The 16432-nt window shown below is 40.5% G+C and overlaps 1 protein-coding gene across 1 annotated transcript in view; it reads right to left on the bottom strand.

Annotated features, from left to right (window-relative positions):
- The window catches only part of efl1 (elongation factor like GTPase 1), a 146257-nt gene that overhangs the window by 123978 nt on the left and 5847 nt on the right, over positions 1-16432 (bottom strand). Inside the window, exons 8-10 of the mRNA XM_022669519.2 lie at positions 9814-9937; positions 2267-2346; positions 2013-2149 (exon numbers count right to left, since the gene is read on the bottom strand). Of these exons, the coding sequence (XP_022525240.2) occupies positions 2013-2149; positions 2267-2346; positions 9814-9937 (341 nt within the window). The remainder of the gene's footprint in view (positions 1-2012; positions 2150-2266; positions 2347-9813; positions 9938-16432) is intronic.

Here is a 16432-nt window from a genome sequence, read left to right as displayed (position 1 = left end):
TAAATGGGTGGAATAACTGGCCTAGTTAAATTGCGGAGGAAAAAAAATTAGAGATTTTAGAAATTTAGAAATCTGGGTTGCAGTCATAACAACGCAGATCACACTGACTGGATTTGTGGTGCGATCCTTTCTTCTTTTTTTTCCCCATTTTTCAATTTACACGGCCAATTATCCAACCCACTCATTGGGACTCCCCCCATCACTAGTAATGCCCCAACACACCAGGAGGCTGAAGACTAACACATGCTTCCTCCGATACATGTGAAGTCAGCCACCGTTTCTTTTCGAGCTGCTGCTGATGCAGCATTACCGAGCAGCATCACAGCGCGCTTGGAGGAAAGCGCAGCGGCTCGGCTCCGACACATCAGCTCACAGACGCCCTGTGCTGCAGACATCACCCTAGGAGTGATGTGGGGAGAGAGCGCCATCTTCCCACCCGGAGGGAGCAGGGTCAATTTTGCCCCCACTGAGCGCCGGCAGCTTGATGGCAAAGCTGCATGAGCGGGGGTTCAAACCTGCGACCTCCTGCTCATAGTGGCAGCGCTTTAGACCGCTGGACCACTTGGCGCCCTTTGTGGTGCGATCCTAAAGAAAGTTTTTTTTTTTTTTTTTTCTGAACTTCTGAAATCCTCATCTACATCACACACATGCACACCGTGAAAAACAGGCTTCGATTTGCACAAACGCACTATAAATAGATGCTGTGTAGCTATGAATGGATGTGACTGATTGATTAGGGAAAGCTGTCACTGGGTGGGGGGGGTGGGAGGGTAGTAGTGGTGTATGGAACACCTGCAGAAACTGCAATTATTAGCTGTCTCTCTCTCTCTCTCTCTCTCTCTCTCTCTCTCTCTCTCTCTCTCTCTCTCTCTCTCTTCAGGCCTGCAGTGATTGAGCTGTTTAATTATAATAGGCTGGAATGGCTCCTCCCTCTCTGAGCTGGAGTCTGAAGTCTGGTGCTGAAGAGGGGTTTTCTGAGTTAAACAACCCAAAATACTCTGTGAAGCAGCATTTCGGTGGCTCTTATCTGGGGTGCTGCTAACTTCTGAGACTGGTAACTCCTGCTCTCATTTCCAGGGGCGGTCCTGATGAGTGCCAGTTCCATCATAACGTTTTTGACTATCTTTGCAACTGCTCTTGAAGATACTTTCAAAGTTCTAGCCCCCACCCACCCCCCCCCCCCCCCCCCCCCCCGTTGAGTCCCAATGAGCCTGGATAACGGTGTAAAAAGCTATTTATCTGCAGGGGCAAAATATGGATATTCATCCATTCTAAAGCGTGTTTGGACAAATTGTAAAAAATGACTGGATCTCGGAAAGCTGCTGAAAAGCGAAAAGAAAGAGCTAGTGCTTAGCCAACTTAGCAGCTACTACTAATGCTGTTCCAGCAGTGCTAGCTGGGGTTAGCAACAGGCTACAGGCCGATAATACTCACCTTTGAAAGGCAAAAGAGCTAGGGCTTAGTGCAGTTAGCGTCTAATTCTAATGCTGCTTTAGCCATGCTAGCTGGTGTTAGCAGCAGGCTACAGGTCAATAATACTCACCGTTGAAATGCAAAAGTGCTAGCACTTAGTGCGGTTAGCAGCTAATACTAAAGCTGCTCCTGCCATACTAGCTGGGGTTAGCAGCAGTCTACAGGTCGATAATACTCACCTCTGGACAGCGAAAGAGCTAGTTCTTGGCACACTTAGCAGCTAATGCTAATGCTACTCCAGTCATGCTAGCCGGGGTTAGCAACAGGCTACAGACCGATAATAGCTGTGAAGGGTCTAAGAGCTAGTGCTTAGCAGGTAATGCTAATTCTGCTTAAGCAGTGCTAGATGGGGTTAGCAGCAGGCTACAAGCCGATAATACTCGTCTCTGAAGGGTGAAAGAGCTAGTGCTTAGCAGGTAATGCTAATTCTAATGCTATTCACATCTGACTCTAAAGTTCCTGAGGCACCATTTCTTCAGGAACAACTAACAGTCCAACTGAGAATATTTTACACAAATTAAACGTTTTGAAAAGGATACACAGCACTGCCTGAGAGAGGGGTAACCACTGGCTGCAGATAGCACTCAGGAGAACTTTAGGGTCGGAATGTCGAAGGTCCCGCGCCATGACCTTTAACCCTAAAGACGCCACGATCTTCTCCACTTTCTCTTTATCTCTGAAACCATCAAAAGAAAAGGGACACTTACGTTACAGTACTTATCAGCAGATCTGAGACCTCTATTCAGCTTGGAGCTTCATAATGAAACACATCCTGTATTTAAATTCAGCTTACCTTCTGGTCACCACAGCGTCATATAAACTCCAGATATTGTCCAGGACCAGCTGGACAAACAGAGGCTTCTTCCCTTTAGACTGAAAAAAAAAAACAGATACGTACAGATGATCAGAAGATGAATAGTAAATTACCAAGCAACAACACTGATTATAAAGATAAGTGAATTTCTGGTGGCACGTCAGCATGGGAAGTGTTCCACAAGCTTTTTATCACCAGAGGTAAATTAGCACAAGGATTCAATATTACATACAGCTCTGGAAAAAAAATTAGAACACTTAAATATTGAGTTTCTTTGATTTTAATAAATTGAAAACCTCTGGAATATAACCAAGAGAAAGATGGATGATCACAAGCCATCAAACCAAACTGAACTGCTTGAATTTTTGCACCAGGAGTGCAGGCATAAAGTTATCCAAAAGCAGTGTGTAAGACTGGTGGAGAAGAACATGAAAAGATACACGAAAACTGTGATTAAAAATCAGAGTTATTCCACCAATTATTGATTTCTAAACTCTTAAAACTTTATAAATATGAACTTGTTTTATTTGCATTATTTGAGGTCTGAAAGCTTTGCATCTTTTTATTTATTATTTCAGCAATTTCTCATTTTCTGCAAATAAATGCTCTAAATTACAATATTTTTATTTGGAATTTGGGAGTGTTGTCTGTAGTTTATAGAATAAAAACAATGTTCATTTTAATCAAACATTCACCTATAAATAGCAAAATCAGAGAAACTGATTCAGAAACTGAAGTGGTATCTTAATTTTTGTCCAGAGCAGTATTTGACAATATGCGGTTTATTATTTTAGTATACAACTTTTTCATTTATATCATCTACCCTGGGGATTTTAATTTGAAGCAAAAAGCGGATTAGCCTTTAAACTAACTGGTGATGCTAACATCTTACTAGCAATGCTAACCGCTATATGCAGATGCTAACCACTATATGGAGCTGTTAACCGCTATATGCAGATGCTAACAGCTTGCTGGTGATGCTAACTGCTAACTGGCGATGCGAACCGCAAAGTCAATATACGGACTCATTCTCGTTAATTGCCTCATTTGACCAGGTAAATTGCAATATCCATAATATAATTATCATGACTAGCCTAATGGTATTAATAACTTTGTAAAGGGAGCCCTCTTATGGTTTCCTCGTTTGGCACTTGTTAGGCAAATATAACACAATGTAACACTATAGTTTGAGTAAAATAAACATTGTTGTTTTATTCTATAAACTACGAACAACGTTTTTTCCCAAACTCCATGCATATTGGCATGTTCTCCTCCACCAGTCTTACACACTGCTTTTAGATAACTTTATGCCTGCACTCCTGGTGCAAAATGTCAAGCAGTTCAGTTTGGTTTGATGGCTTGTGATCATCCATCTTCCTCTTAATTATATTCCAGAGGTTTTCAATTTGGTAAAATCCAAAAAAACTCCTTGTTTTTAAGTGGTCTGTTGAGCTGTGTATGATATATTTTAATATTTTTGGTCATTCTGAACATGTAGATCATATTCAGGCTTACATGTGTTAACAGTTTGGGTTCCTTGTTGAACTTAAGCAGAACCACAGACTTTGGAATTGAAGACATGCTGTCTGAATAACCGAACATGAGTCAGTTTAGTCAAACAATCAAATAATATCCAGCATATTCATAAATTACAGCTTTGGAACTGGAACTTTTTCCCTGTAAAGTAAAACAGCTGGATAAGAAACTCAACAAACCCAACAGTGGACTCTTGGTACCTCGGTTTGCAGCCTGCTAATGTGCACAGGGCTCTCCAACATGGCCGTACATGACGGAATGAGGTCAGCCTCCAACAAATGTCCCACTTACTCCCCTCATCTGAGTATGAAACGACTTAAAAGGCAGCGGTGGGCCGTGAGGCGCTCGCGCTGGCGGAATCGATGCGTTTGACTAGAGGTCATATCTCCCGTCTGCATAATGATGGAGCTCGTCTCTGCAGAACGACATCTGGCCGGCGGAGCGGAATGATCGGACTGATTGATCGGTCTGGGAGAGATGACAACTGACTGTCTGCCTCGGCACGTGGACGGCGGGCAAACTCAGGCGGCCTCGAGCCCCCTTGAGCTTAGAGCTCGGTACCCTGTTCACATTCTGACTTTTATTGTGCATTTCAGGGCTCATTTATGCCCATTTAAAACTTAAGTTAAGCTTTTTAAACCTAGAACAAGGGAAATGTAATGTTTATTCTGAAGGACACGTTTGGTGAAAAATGAAAAAGCAATTACAAAACTTCAGTTTAAAATAAATTTAGTAAGCACCTCACTTTTTTAAATAAGCCAGCAGACCATTGGGTGCCATTTTCACAACAGTGCCATTTTAGTAATAAATTTACATCAGCATTGCCATTTTTGCCAAAAGTTAACCTCAATTTAGTTATAGATTTACCCCAGTAGTGCCATTTTAGTTATACACCTACCCCAGAAGTGGCAATTTAGTTATACATTCACCTGAGCAGTGCTTTCTAAGTCACTTGTGAGAACCTAAACTAATTCCAAGTGTGATAAGTGATGCTGAATGTTTTATATAAAACAGAAAAGAAACCAAAAAAGCACTACATATTTACCTCAGCAGTGCTATTTTTTTTGTCACAACTTATTAAGTCACTTGTGAGTACCTAGTAATTAATTCCAAATGTCATAAGTGAAGCTGAATGTTTTATAAAAAATATATATATATAAAAGAAATAAACATACCTCAGCAGTGCCATTTTAGTCACAAGTTTATTTTAGCAGTGCCCTTTTAGTTATAACTTTTTCTCAGCATTGCAATTTCAAGTTTCAAGTTTACCTCAGCAGTGCCATTTGAATTATAAATTTACCTCAGCAGTGCCATTTAGGTTATACGTCTAACCCAGAAGTGCCAGTTTAGTTCTAAATTTACCTCAGCAGTGGTCACTTATGTGAGTGCCTAAACTAATCAAGTGGGATAAATAATGCTAAATGTTTTGTTTAAAACATATTTTGTAGAAAAATAACCAAGAAAGCACTATACATTTACACCTTTAGTTATAAACTTACCTCAGCAGAAACATTTTAGTTATAAATTTACATCAGCAGTGCCATTTGTGTTATACATTTACCCCAGAAGTGCAATTTTAGTTATAAATTTAAATCATTAGTGCTTCTTAAGTCCTTTGTGAATACTTAAACAAATTCCAAGTATGATAAGTGATGCTGAATGTTTTATTACAAAAAAAAATAGGAAAGAAACCAAGATATAACTATACATTTACCTCAGCAGTGTAGTTTACACAACCAGATGCCTAGTTTAGCCCAGTAAAATTTCGAGCCAATTTAGCTGCGTTCAATGTGGTCTGTAAAAATCTGCTAAAATCTTCTGTTGTTTAGACTAACTTAGACTAGCTAGTTATAATTTATTTGTTTTCATTTTTCTCAGCCCATCTCAAACCCCTCCCCCTCTGCTGTTTGTGAAGCTCGGGTAAACTGGTGCCTTTTATTCACTGCTTCTCAAAGGTAATGACTATTTGATGCCTCACATTATCAATTATCTCGCCTCATCAGGAGCACAAACATCAGCTTTCTGCACCACCCTGCTTACAGCCATCCACCGAATAAACAACCCAATTAGGGCATCAGCGGAGTCTCCTGCCATTAACCGCTGACTGCTGGAGGCTGTACAGATTAATTAGAGGCGGAGAGGGGATTAATTGGGGCAGAACTCCTCACCTTCAGCTCCACCTCTGCTCCTCTAACATCACACATTGAGCTTTTAAAGCATTTACTGGATCACGGGAAGATCAGTTTCTGAACACTCTGAACAAAGGGCTTTATCAAACAACAGGATGTAACTGTGCTGTGGGGGCATGCATGTAACTGTGCTGTGGGGGCATGCATGTAACTGTGCTGCAGGGGCATGCAAGTAACTGTTTTGCGGAAACATGCATGTAACTGTGCTGTTGGGGCATGCATGTAACTGTGCTGCGGGGGCATGTACGTAACTGTGCTGTGGGGGCATGCACGTAACTGTGCTGTGGGAACTAAGTGTAACTGTTTTGCGGAAACATGCATGTAACTGTGCTGCAGGGGCATGCACGTAACTGTGCTGTGGGGGCATGCATGTAACTGTGCTGCAGGGGCATGCAAGTAACTGTTTTGCGGAAACACGCATGTAACTGTGCTGTTGGGGCATGCATGTAACTGTGCTGCGGGGGCATGTACGTAACTGTGCTGTGGGGGCATGCACGTAACTGTGCTGTGGGAACTAAGTGTAACTGTTTTGCGGAAACATGCATGTAACTGTGCTGCAGGGGCATGCACGTAACTGTGCTGTGGGGGCATGCATGTAACTGTGCTGCGGAAACTAAATGTAACTGTGCTGTGGGGGCATGCATGTAACTGTGCTGCAGGGGCATGCAAGTAACTGTTTTGCGGAAACATGCATGTAACTGTGCTGTTGGGGCATGCATGTAACTGTGCTGCGGCAGCATGCACATAGCTGTACTGGGGGGCATGCACGTAATTGTGCTGTGGGAACTAAATGTAAATGTGCTGTGGGAGCATGCATGTAACTGTGCTGCAAGGGCATGCAAGTAACTGTTTTGCGGAAACATGCATGTAACTGTGCTGTGGGGACATGCATGCAACTGTTTTGTGGGGGCATGCACGTAACTGTTTTGCGAAAACATGCATGTAACTGTGCCGTGGGGGCATGCACGTAACTGTGCTGTAGGAACTAAATGTAACGGTGCTGTGGGAGCATGCACGCAACTGTGCTGCAGGAGCAGGCACGCTGTGCTGTGGGAGCTAAATCTACCTGTGCTGTTAGTGTTGGTCCACTGTGTTATATCAAATCTAAAATCAGTGCAGTGTTTTTTTCCAGAAAATCTTACAGCACTTCATGCTTCCCTCTGCTGACAACTTTAATGGAGATGTGGATTTCATTTTCCAGCAGGACTTGGCACACTGCCCACACTGCCAAAAGTACTAATTGGTTTTATATACTATTCTAGTTTTCATGCCTTGCTCTAGAAATATACAGGGGTTGGACAATGAAATGAAACACCTGTTTAGTGTGGGAGGTTTCATGGCTAAATTGGAGCAGCCTGGTGGTCAATCTTCATTAATTGCACATTGCACCATTAAGAGCAGAGTGTGAAGATTCAATTATCAGGGTAAGAGCACAGTTCTGCTCAAAATATTGCAATGCACACAACATTATAGGTGACATACCAGAGTTCAAAAGAGGACAAATTGTTGACAAATCTGTGACCAAGACAGCAAGTCTTTGTGATGCATCAAGAGCCACGGTATCCAGGGTAATGTCAGCATACCACGAGAAGGAGGAACCACATCCAACAGGATTAACTGTGGATGCTGTAAGAGGAAGCTGTCTGGAAGGGATGTTCGGGTGCTAACCCGGATTGTATCCAAAAAACATAAAACCACGGCTGCCCAAATTACGGCAGAATTCAATGTGCACCTCAACTCTCCTGTTTCCACCAGAACTGTCCGTCACCACAATAAATTATTGGGGTCTAAAACCAGGTGTTTCATTTTCATTGTCCAACCCCTGTAGATCTGCTGGCTGTCAGAACTATAACAGGAAAAGGAAGAAGCAGAAAAAATGTGAGGAGTGTCCTTATCGCTTACAAGAGCAACTTAACGCTGATGTGCAGCCAAGCGGTTAGCGCTGTATCCAGGTCTATTATGTCCAGTTCATTTGGAGATGGAGAGGGACATACTGTGGTCTGAGTGGGATGCTAATGAGAGCTCCTGAACGTGTGTGTGTGTGTGTGTGTGTGTGTGTGTGTGTGTGTGTGTGTGCGTCCTCTCGAGGCCGTACAGTGCAGTTTTAGGAGAGAAAGTGCTGTCCATTAGCATAGCGGCTTGTATGAATGTCCTAAATGGCACTTGAAAGGCTGGACAGCTAAATGGAGTATTCCTGCTGTCACAACACACTTTAGTCCACTCATACCACACCCACACATACACACACACACACACACACACACACACATAAACACACACACACACACACACACACAGACAGCAAGAGACCGAACAACTGCAGCAGCACTGTAGCAGCACTCCAAACTACAGCCTAACCAGCATACACTGCTTTTACACCCTTACACATTACCAACATATCACCTACTTACAAATACACTGGCATGCCAAAAGTCATGGGACAGTAGAATGTCACAACATGGGACAGTGGTGCGCCTTACGTATAAATTCTACTGATCAAGTTGTCAGGAGAAGAAATAAAAGAAGTTTCAGTTCAGTTCTCCAGCACCGAGACTCGAGACTGGAGCATTGTTAGCATTAGCTCTAGCGCTTCTGCCATTCAGAGGTGAGTATTATGGGCTTGTAGCCTGCTGCTGACCCCAGCTAGCACTGCTGGAGCAGTATTAGTATTACCCGCTGACTGCAGTTTTAAGTGGTCTCGTCTTTTTCCAGAGCTGTATATTGTGTTAGATTTTTTTTCACATTACATTACCTTTATATGTTTTGTTTGTTTGTTATTATTATTATTATTATCTGACTTGGCCTCTTTAAAGGGCAGATTTTTTTATTTCATAAGCTGTCCTATTGTGGACTTTTCAGGTACTACAGAAAATGGCTGTAAGAATTATCACCAGAAAACATTACAGTCGTCCATCAAATACATTGTTTTATCAGTTGAAATTATTGAAACTTTATGATTTAGTTGACTTTTATATTTTATGATTTATGTATAAGGCTCATAAAAATATATTAAGTTCAAACATCCAATTAAATTTTGTGAAGAGAAAAAGTTGTTATAATCTTAAGGGGATAGAGATGTTTGTAAAACCTAAATTTCGAACTAGTCTGAAGGAGCGGTGTGCTGTTATTTAAGGAATAAGATTATGGAATAATTTGGAGAGTGATGTTAAAAATGCTAGATCAATGTGTGTGTTTAAAAAAATGATAAAAGCTGGACTGTATAAAAATATGAAATAGTATAATGTGTAACTATATAAACTGTTGTTTGAGAAGGATTTGATGTTTTTTTTGTCTAGTTTTTTTTTGTTCGTTTTTTGTTCTTCTTCTTCAAGATTCAGCTAAAGAACAGGCACTCTCACATCCTCCTGTAGATTATTATCCTTCTTCTCAATGACTGTAAGCTGGCCATGCCCTGATGCAACAAAACAGGCCCAAACCATACGAAACAGGTTTTGTCATATAATTAAGAATATTAATAATAAAATAAAAATAAATTAATCATTCTTCAGGACCATATTGCCCACCCCTAATTTACAGATATAACAATTACAGAAATAGTTACAGTATCTATAAAAAAACAAAACAAAGCTTGCTACTAAATGTTGCTGTGACCAAGACTTTGTGATGCATCTAGAGCCACGGTATCCAGGGTAATGTCAGCATACCACCGAGAAGGAGGAACCACATCCAACAGGATTAACTGTGGATGCAAGAGGATGCTGTCTGAAAGGGATGTTTGGGTGCTAACACGGATTGTATCCAAAAAAACATAAATTCTCACTGCCTCACAAAAACAGGTACCTGAGCTCCCTTCATGATCTTCTTGGCTTTAGGGTTGATGTAGAAATCGCCCCACAGGGTCTTTTGCAGAACCTCCGAGCGAATGCCCATCTTCTGACAGTAGATCTGTGCAAACTGATGAATGCTGGAAGGACAAGAAAAAAAATAAAAAAATAAAAAAAACAAGCATTAGCACTGTGTTTAGCACTGTTTAAGTAATGTGTTAAGGCCAATGTTAGTCCATCAGGTCAGTATTTCCAGTTCCTATACAAAAAAACGACAATGTTAAAAGTGACTCAGAGTACCTGCTGTACACAGATCTTCTACAGACCTATTACAAGTGCATCTCAAAAAATTAAAATATTATTGAAAAGTTACTTTATTTCAGTAATTCAGTTTAAAATGTGAAACTCATAGATCAGGTTTAGGTTAGGGGATTGTGGAGGACAAACTTTTTTAAAAGTTTACTACGTAATTCCCTATGTGTCCCTTTTTATTCTTAATCTACAATAATATGTTCAATAACAAAATAAAGAAAAGCATTGTATGAGAAGGTGTGCCCAAACTTTTGAATGGAGCTGTATTTTATTGAAAATTTTAATATACAAAATAATACAAAAAAAAAAAAGGAAGGAAACGATGCTGGTGTTGCTATGGTATCCGATGTGATTACTAGTTGGTTGCTAGATGGTTGCGAAGGTGTTGCTCTATATGTATGGTAGTTGCTATGGGTATACAAAGTGGTAGCTATTAGAGGTGTGCCATATCGTATCGTACACGATAATATCGTCACATTTTTTAAATAGCGTGAACGATATTATACGCTAAAATATTGTGCCGTATCACCCATCCCATTTTCCATTATATATCTACTAGAGATTATAGATTATATCTGTCCAGTTCCATTTATTTTACTTTAATTGTGGATATATGGAGATATTTGGAGTGCATTATTAGTATTATTAGTATCATCACATTCTGGATCTCTCTAATAAAATTCTTGTACTTTTTAATATCTCACTTATAATACTGGGTGTGCAGCATTATATTGAATGTAATAATAAACTTTTTTTTTATTGCCAAGAGTATCGTTATTGCGAAAATACCATGAAACATTGTGATATTATTTTAGGGCCATATCGCCTAGTAGCCTAGTGCCTAGTAGCTATTGGGGTTGTTAAGGGGTCGCAAAGATGTTGCTATAGTATCTGTGGTGGTTGCTAAGATGTTGCAAAGTGGATGCTAAGGTGTTGCTATGGTATCTGTGGTGGTTGCCATGTAGCTTCTAAGTGGTTGATAGGTGGATGCTAAGGTGTTGCTATGGTATGTGAGCTGGTTGCTTCATTGCTTCTAAAGTGGTTGCTACATTGTTTCTAAAGGGTCACTAAGTGGTTGCTAAGGTGTTGCTATGGTATCCATGGTGGTTGCTATGTTGTTGCAAGGTAGTTGCTAAGGTGTTGCTATGGTATCTGATCTGGTTTCTTTGTTGTTTTTAAAGTGGTTGCTATATTGTTTCTAAAGTGTCGCTAAGTGGTTGCTACGATGGTTGTTTAGGTGCTGCTATGGTGTTGCTGAGTGGTTGGTAGGTGATAGGTATGCAAATACATTACTAAGCAACCACCTTCACAATGTGCAACAATAACAAACCATTTTTTAACTACACTCAATGAACCAGAATCAGCCCCTCTATATAAGGTGTCAATGAGTGCAGATACACTGCGTGTTTCTAATAAAGCGGCCGCTCAGGGAACATTATGCAAGTTCTTACATAAATAGGCCAATGAGTGTAGGCACAAGATAAGTGTTTCTAATAAATTGCCCCCCAAGTGTATTATTCTGTTATTATGTCACAACAGCAGCAGAAAGTGCTGACTGTGATAATGTGCCATAAGGCCGCAGACGGGTATAGAGGGATATATCCAGCGCTGTCGTTTATATACTGTAGCATCAGGCCATCCCTAGGAATCGGGGCGCATATGATGCATTAGACTGTGCTGCTTACACAATACTGGCAGACAGCCTCAGAAACAGCTTACTCATCACTTAACTGGCTTACTTAAACTTCGCAGAATGATGATGCATCACTTAGCGCTCGCTCCTTCTGCTATATAAGAAAGCCCAACCAGTAAATCAGTCTGTACTTTTAAAGCAGCAGTCCTTAAGATCTTTTATATTAAACTGAAAGCTGCAGTGGTGCCCCTGTATCTGAAAGGGACAACAAATTTTAAGAAGTGCGTTCACCACTAAGGTGCCAACACATGCGATTAACCTGGAAATGTACAGTACAGGCCAAAAGTTTGAACACACTCTCATTCAAAGCGTTTTCTTTATTTTCATGACTATTTACATTGTAGATTCTCACAGAAGGCATCAAAACTATGAATGAACACTTGTGGAGTTTTATGTACTTAACAAAAAATGAGCTGGCCTCCACAGTTACCGGACCTGAACCCAATCCAGATGATTTTTGGGGTGAGCTGGACCACAGAGTGAAGGCAAAGGGGCAACAAGTGCTAAACACCTCTGGGAACTCCTTCTTTCAAGATTGTTGGAAAACTATTTCAGGTGACCACCTCTTGAAGCTCATTGAGAGAATGATGCCAAGAGTGAGCAAAGCAGTAATCAGAGCAAAGGGTGGCTATTTTGAAGAAACTAGAATATAAATATTTTTTCACCTTTTCTTGTTAAGTACAGAACTCCACATGTGTTCATTCATAGTTTTGATGCCTTCAGTGAGAATCTACAATGTAAATAGTCATGAAAATAAAGAAAACGCATTGAAAAAGAGAAGGTGGGTCCAAACTTTTGGCCTGTACTGTAAATGTGTACTTAATTTATTTATGTATTTTTTTCGGAGTAAATGGAGCACTATGTATGAACGTTTTATTCCGGGTCTATTTTCATACATAAGGCACACTGAATTAGAAGGTGCATTAAGCGACACAATCAAGACTTTTCAGACCCTCTAGCGACTTTTTTTTTTTTTTTTTTAAGCGACTAGCGACAAATCTAGCGACTTTTTGTAGGACTCTCTGGGCATGCCCAAAGCCGCCGCTGACTGACCCCGCCCCGTATTTACAAAGCGAGGATGCAAATATAAATGTGTCTTCAGTGTAACACGAAAAAAAAAAAAAAAATCACTGAATTTAACTCAGTCAGTCTCAGTCAGTCACTTACCTCGTCCACAGTGTCTGCCACTTAGTGAAAAGCTAAACCTCTAGCTAGCTAGCTCATCATTGTACATATAATATGTTTGTCTATAATAGGTTTGAAACTAAAGAAAACTTAAGAAAACTTAAAATAAAAAAAATTAAATAAAAATCAAAAAGCTAAAAAAAAAAAACCTTATTATAACAGTTCCGGTTAACTGCTTCTCTTATAATAACACTTAACAACATGAAAAAAAAAAACTGATTTATGTAATTTACATAATTAATTAAGGTATTTTGAGAAGGTGGCTGCCTATTTAAAAAGGAAACAGAGGTTGCTCATTTGTTAGAGTTCATTTGTAACATTTCTAACATATTTAGGGTGCTTTTTTTAACCTACTTTTTTATCTCCCACAAAGTTATTACTTTAAAACTTCCAATACACGTTTTATTGAAAAATGGGCGATGAAGTCATTTAGAGACTTCTAGAGACTTTTGGGACAGCCAATAGCTACTTTCCTCACTGAGGAGTTGGCAACACTAAGTGCTGGATGTTAATCTACAAAGATTTCTTTCCTGAAAACTGTTTATTTGGGTGAGTAAAACACTTTGGTTTATTTACAATAAGCATAGAATTCCAGTATTTTGTCCAAGGGTGAAAGCTGGTTGTGGTTAGCAAGCGCTAGCCAGCCCTGGTTAGCAGTAGAGGTGTGCCAAAAAATCGATTCACATAAGAATCTTGATTCTCATTTACTACGATTCAGAATCGATTTAAAATGTCCCAAAATCGATTCTGAGGGGCGGGTTTTAGACTGATTTTGGGCTGGGTATTTTTGTTGGACCTGGCAACCCTGGGGATAGCGCTTGTCCCTTTGGAGATCTTCCAGACACACACAGAGCGTAGGTGTTTGAGAATCACCGGTAAGATGGCAGAACAAGCACTATATTACCTTAGATTAACGTGTAGTTTTAATGTTTTATGGCAGAATGCTTCATAACAAGCATAAAAAAGATCGCTAGTAGTTAGTTTCAGTAACTGTTAGCTAGCTAACTAGCTAACTTTCCAGTTCCACCTTAAATAACGCTACAGGTGGCAGCGGGCTGCAGCATTTAAGGCGGAACGGAAAAATAACAATAAGCTAATCAGAGCTAATTTCAGCTCCTCATCACAGAGGAATTAAGGAATGGACAATATGAATTAATTTCTCCACCTCCTGCCCCCTTTCTGAAGAAATACAACCACCTTAAATTAACTAGTTAATCAGCAGCTGCTCCTGAACTTTAGCGCTCCACTGCTATCATCACATCAGCCCAGCAGCGTCACCTACACACCACCGCTAGTAGCCTGGTAATAAAGCAGTGTTATTTATTTATGTATTTATTGTTCATTAACGTCATTGTGATATCCCAGTGATTCCTCTGTCACTGAGGACCCACATTCCTGCACATTTTATTGTTTTTGTAACACATTACTTGCTCCAGGACCAGTGTATATTATGGAGGGTTTTTTTTCAATACGATTCATAAGCCAGAAGCAGAAATATTTATAATTCAAATCGTTTTGAATCAAAAATCGATTTTGAATCGAATCGTGGCCCCCAAAATCGGAATCGAATCGAATCGTGAGATAGTAATCGATTCCCACCCCTAGTTAGCAGTACTAGCCAGCACAGGTTTGCATCACAAGCTAGCCCTGGTTAGCATCACTAGCCAGCACAGGTTAGCATCACAAGCTAGCCCTGGTTAGCAGTACCAGCCAGCCCTGGTTAGCAGTACTAGCCAGCACAGGTTAGCATCACTAGCTAGTCCTGGTTAGCATCACTAGCCAGCACAGGTTAGCATCACAAGCTAGCCCTGGTTAGCAGTACTAGCCAGCACAGGTTAGCATCACAAGCTAGCCCTGGTTAGCAGTACTAGCCTGCACAGGTTAGCATCACTAGCCAGCACAGGTTAGCATCACAAGCTAGCCCTGGTTATCAGTACTAGCCAGCACAGGTTATCATCACAAGCTAGCCCTGGTTAGCAGTACTAGCCAGCACAGGTTAGCATCACTAGCTAGCCCTGGTTAGCAGTACTAGCCAGCACAGGTTAGCATCACTAGCTAGCGCTAGTTAGCAGCACTAGCCAGCCCCGGTTAGCAGCACTAGCCAGCCCAGGTTAGCAGTACTAGCCGGCTGCCGTTAGTGCTAGTAAATGCCACCCGATAGCAGGACACTGAGGTACTCTGAGTGTTCCAGTAACCCAGGGCACCATCAGCCATCGGTTTGTCCCATGTAGCTTATTTCAACACAGTAAACCACCAGGCTACAGTCTGATATACTCACCTCAGAACAGCGAAAGAGCTAGCGCTGAAGTTAGCGGCTAATGCTAATGCCACTGCACTCAGCCTTAATGCTGGAAACTTAACTGAAACTCCCTTATAATGCTGTACTTTAGCAAAGTGGCTTTACTGCTCCTCTGAAATTTTAAGTAAGCTTTATTGTCTGAAAAACATGGTTACATTGTTCATTTTTAAAGAAAAATTATTGATGTTACCAAGTCTGGCCAAACGCCCTGCCATGTTTCATTGTTTTTACCTTTTTGTTACCATTTGTTTTTCCTTTACCAATTAAAATGATTATTTAAAAAGTGATTGTTACATTTACTTAGGTTATTTTCATCTGATATTAAAGTGAATGATATCAGTGTGACAAAAAATCAAAAACAAAAAAAAAATCTGTAGGGGGGCCAAATACTTTTTCACACTACTGTATATTTGAAGAATATCCTGTTTATGTCCAGCCCTCACTCAGACTATCGCTTTAAGGTCACCCTTTCTGACCCTGTATTGCTATAATTAGGAGTGTATCACTCCATCAATGGACCTAAAATCATTTTCCCTTCCTTGCTTTTTCTGAGCATTGGTTTTAAAACCGCAGTCCGCTGGTTTACGCCACTTCACTTCTGAGTGCTTTCACAGCGTCCAACTAAAAGCTTCAAACTTGACACCTAAAAAGCCCAAAGAAGAGGATCCAGCTGAGAGCGCTGGTATAGAAGCCCACTTGTGCCCACCCATGTGCCCACCATACCACGAACCAAAGCAGAATTATTAAGCTTTTAATGCAGACACTTGCACCTGGAACATCAGGTCATCTGTAAATCACATAATGCATAATGTGAAAATGAACACATAATGGGATGAGGGTGGTGTTGAGGATGAGGATGAACCCTTTGATGAGGGCACCACCTAGTGGTCGGACAGCGAGGTTTGTACTCGGTACAATGATAAAACACAGCCATAACTATTATGACATATAATATGATTACACAGCTCGAAGAAAAATCCGCAATCGTAATTATTCTGCGCCTCTAGGAACTCTGAGAAAACTATTCCAGATGATTCTACTTTTTGTCAAGAAAATAATGTATTCCATTGTATAATGTGTTCCTGTATAGCTTTAATATAGTCCTCAATATTGAAAACCATTTAATAAAAATATTACATTATAATA

Source organism: Astyanax mexicanus, chromosome 16, assembly GCF_023375975.1.
Source record: "Astyanax mexicanus isolate ESR-SI-001 chromosome 16, AstMex3_surface, whole genome shotgun sequence".
In the NCBI taxonomy this organism is placed as follows: domain Eukaryota; kingdom Metazoa; phylum Chordata; class Actinopteri; order Characiformes; family Acestrorhamphidae; genus Astyanax; species Astyanax mexicanus.
This window is presented reverse-complemented; position numbering and strand designations above follow the sequence as displayed.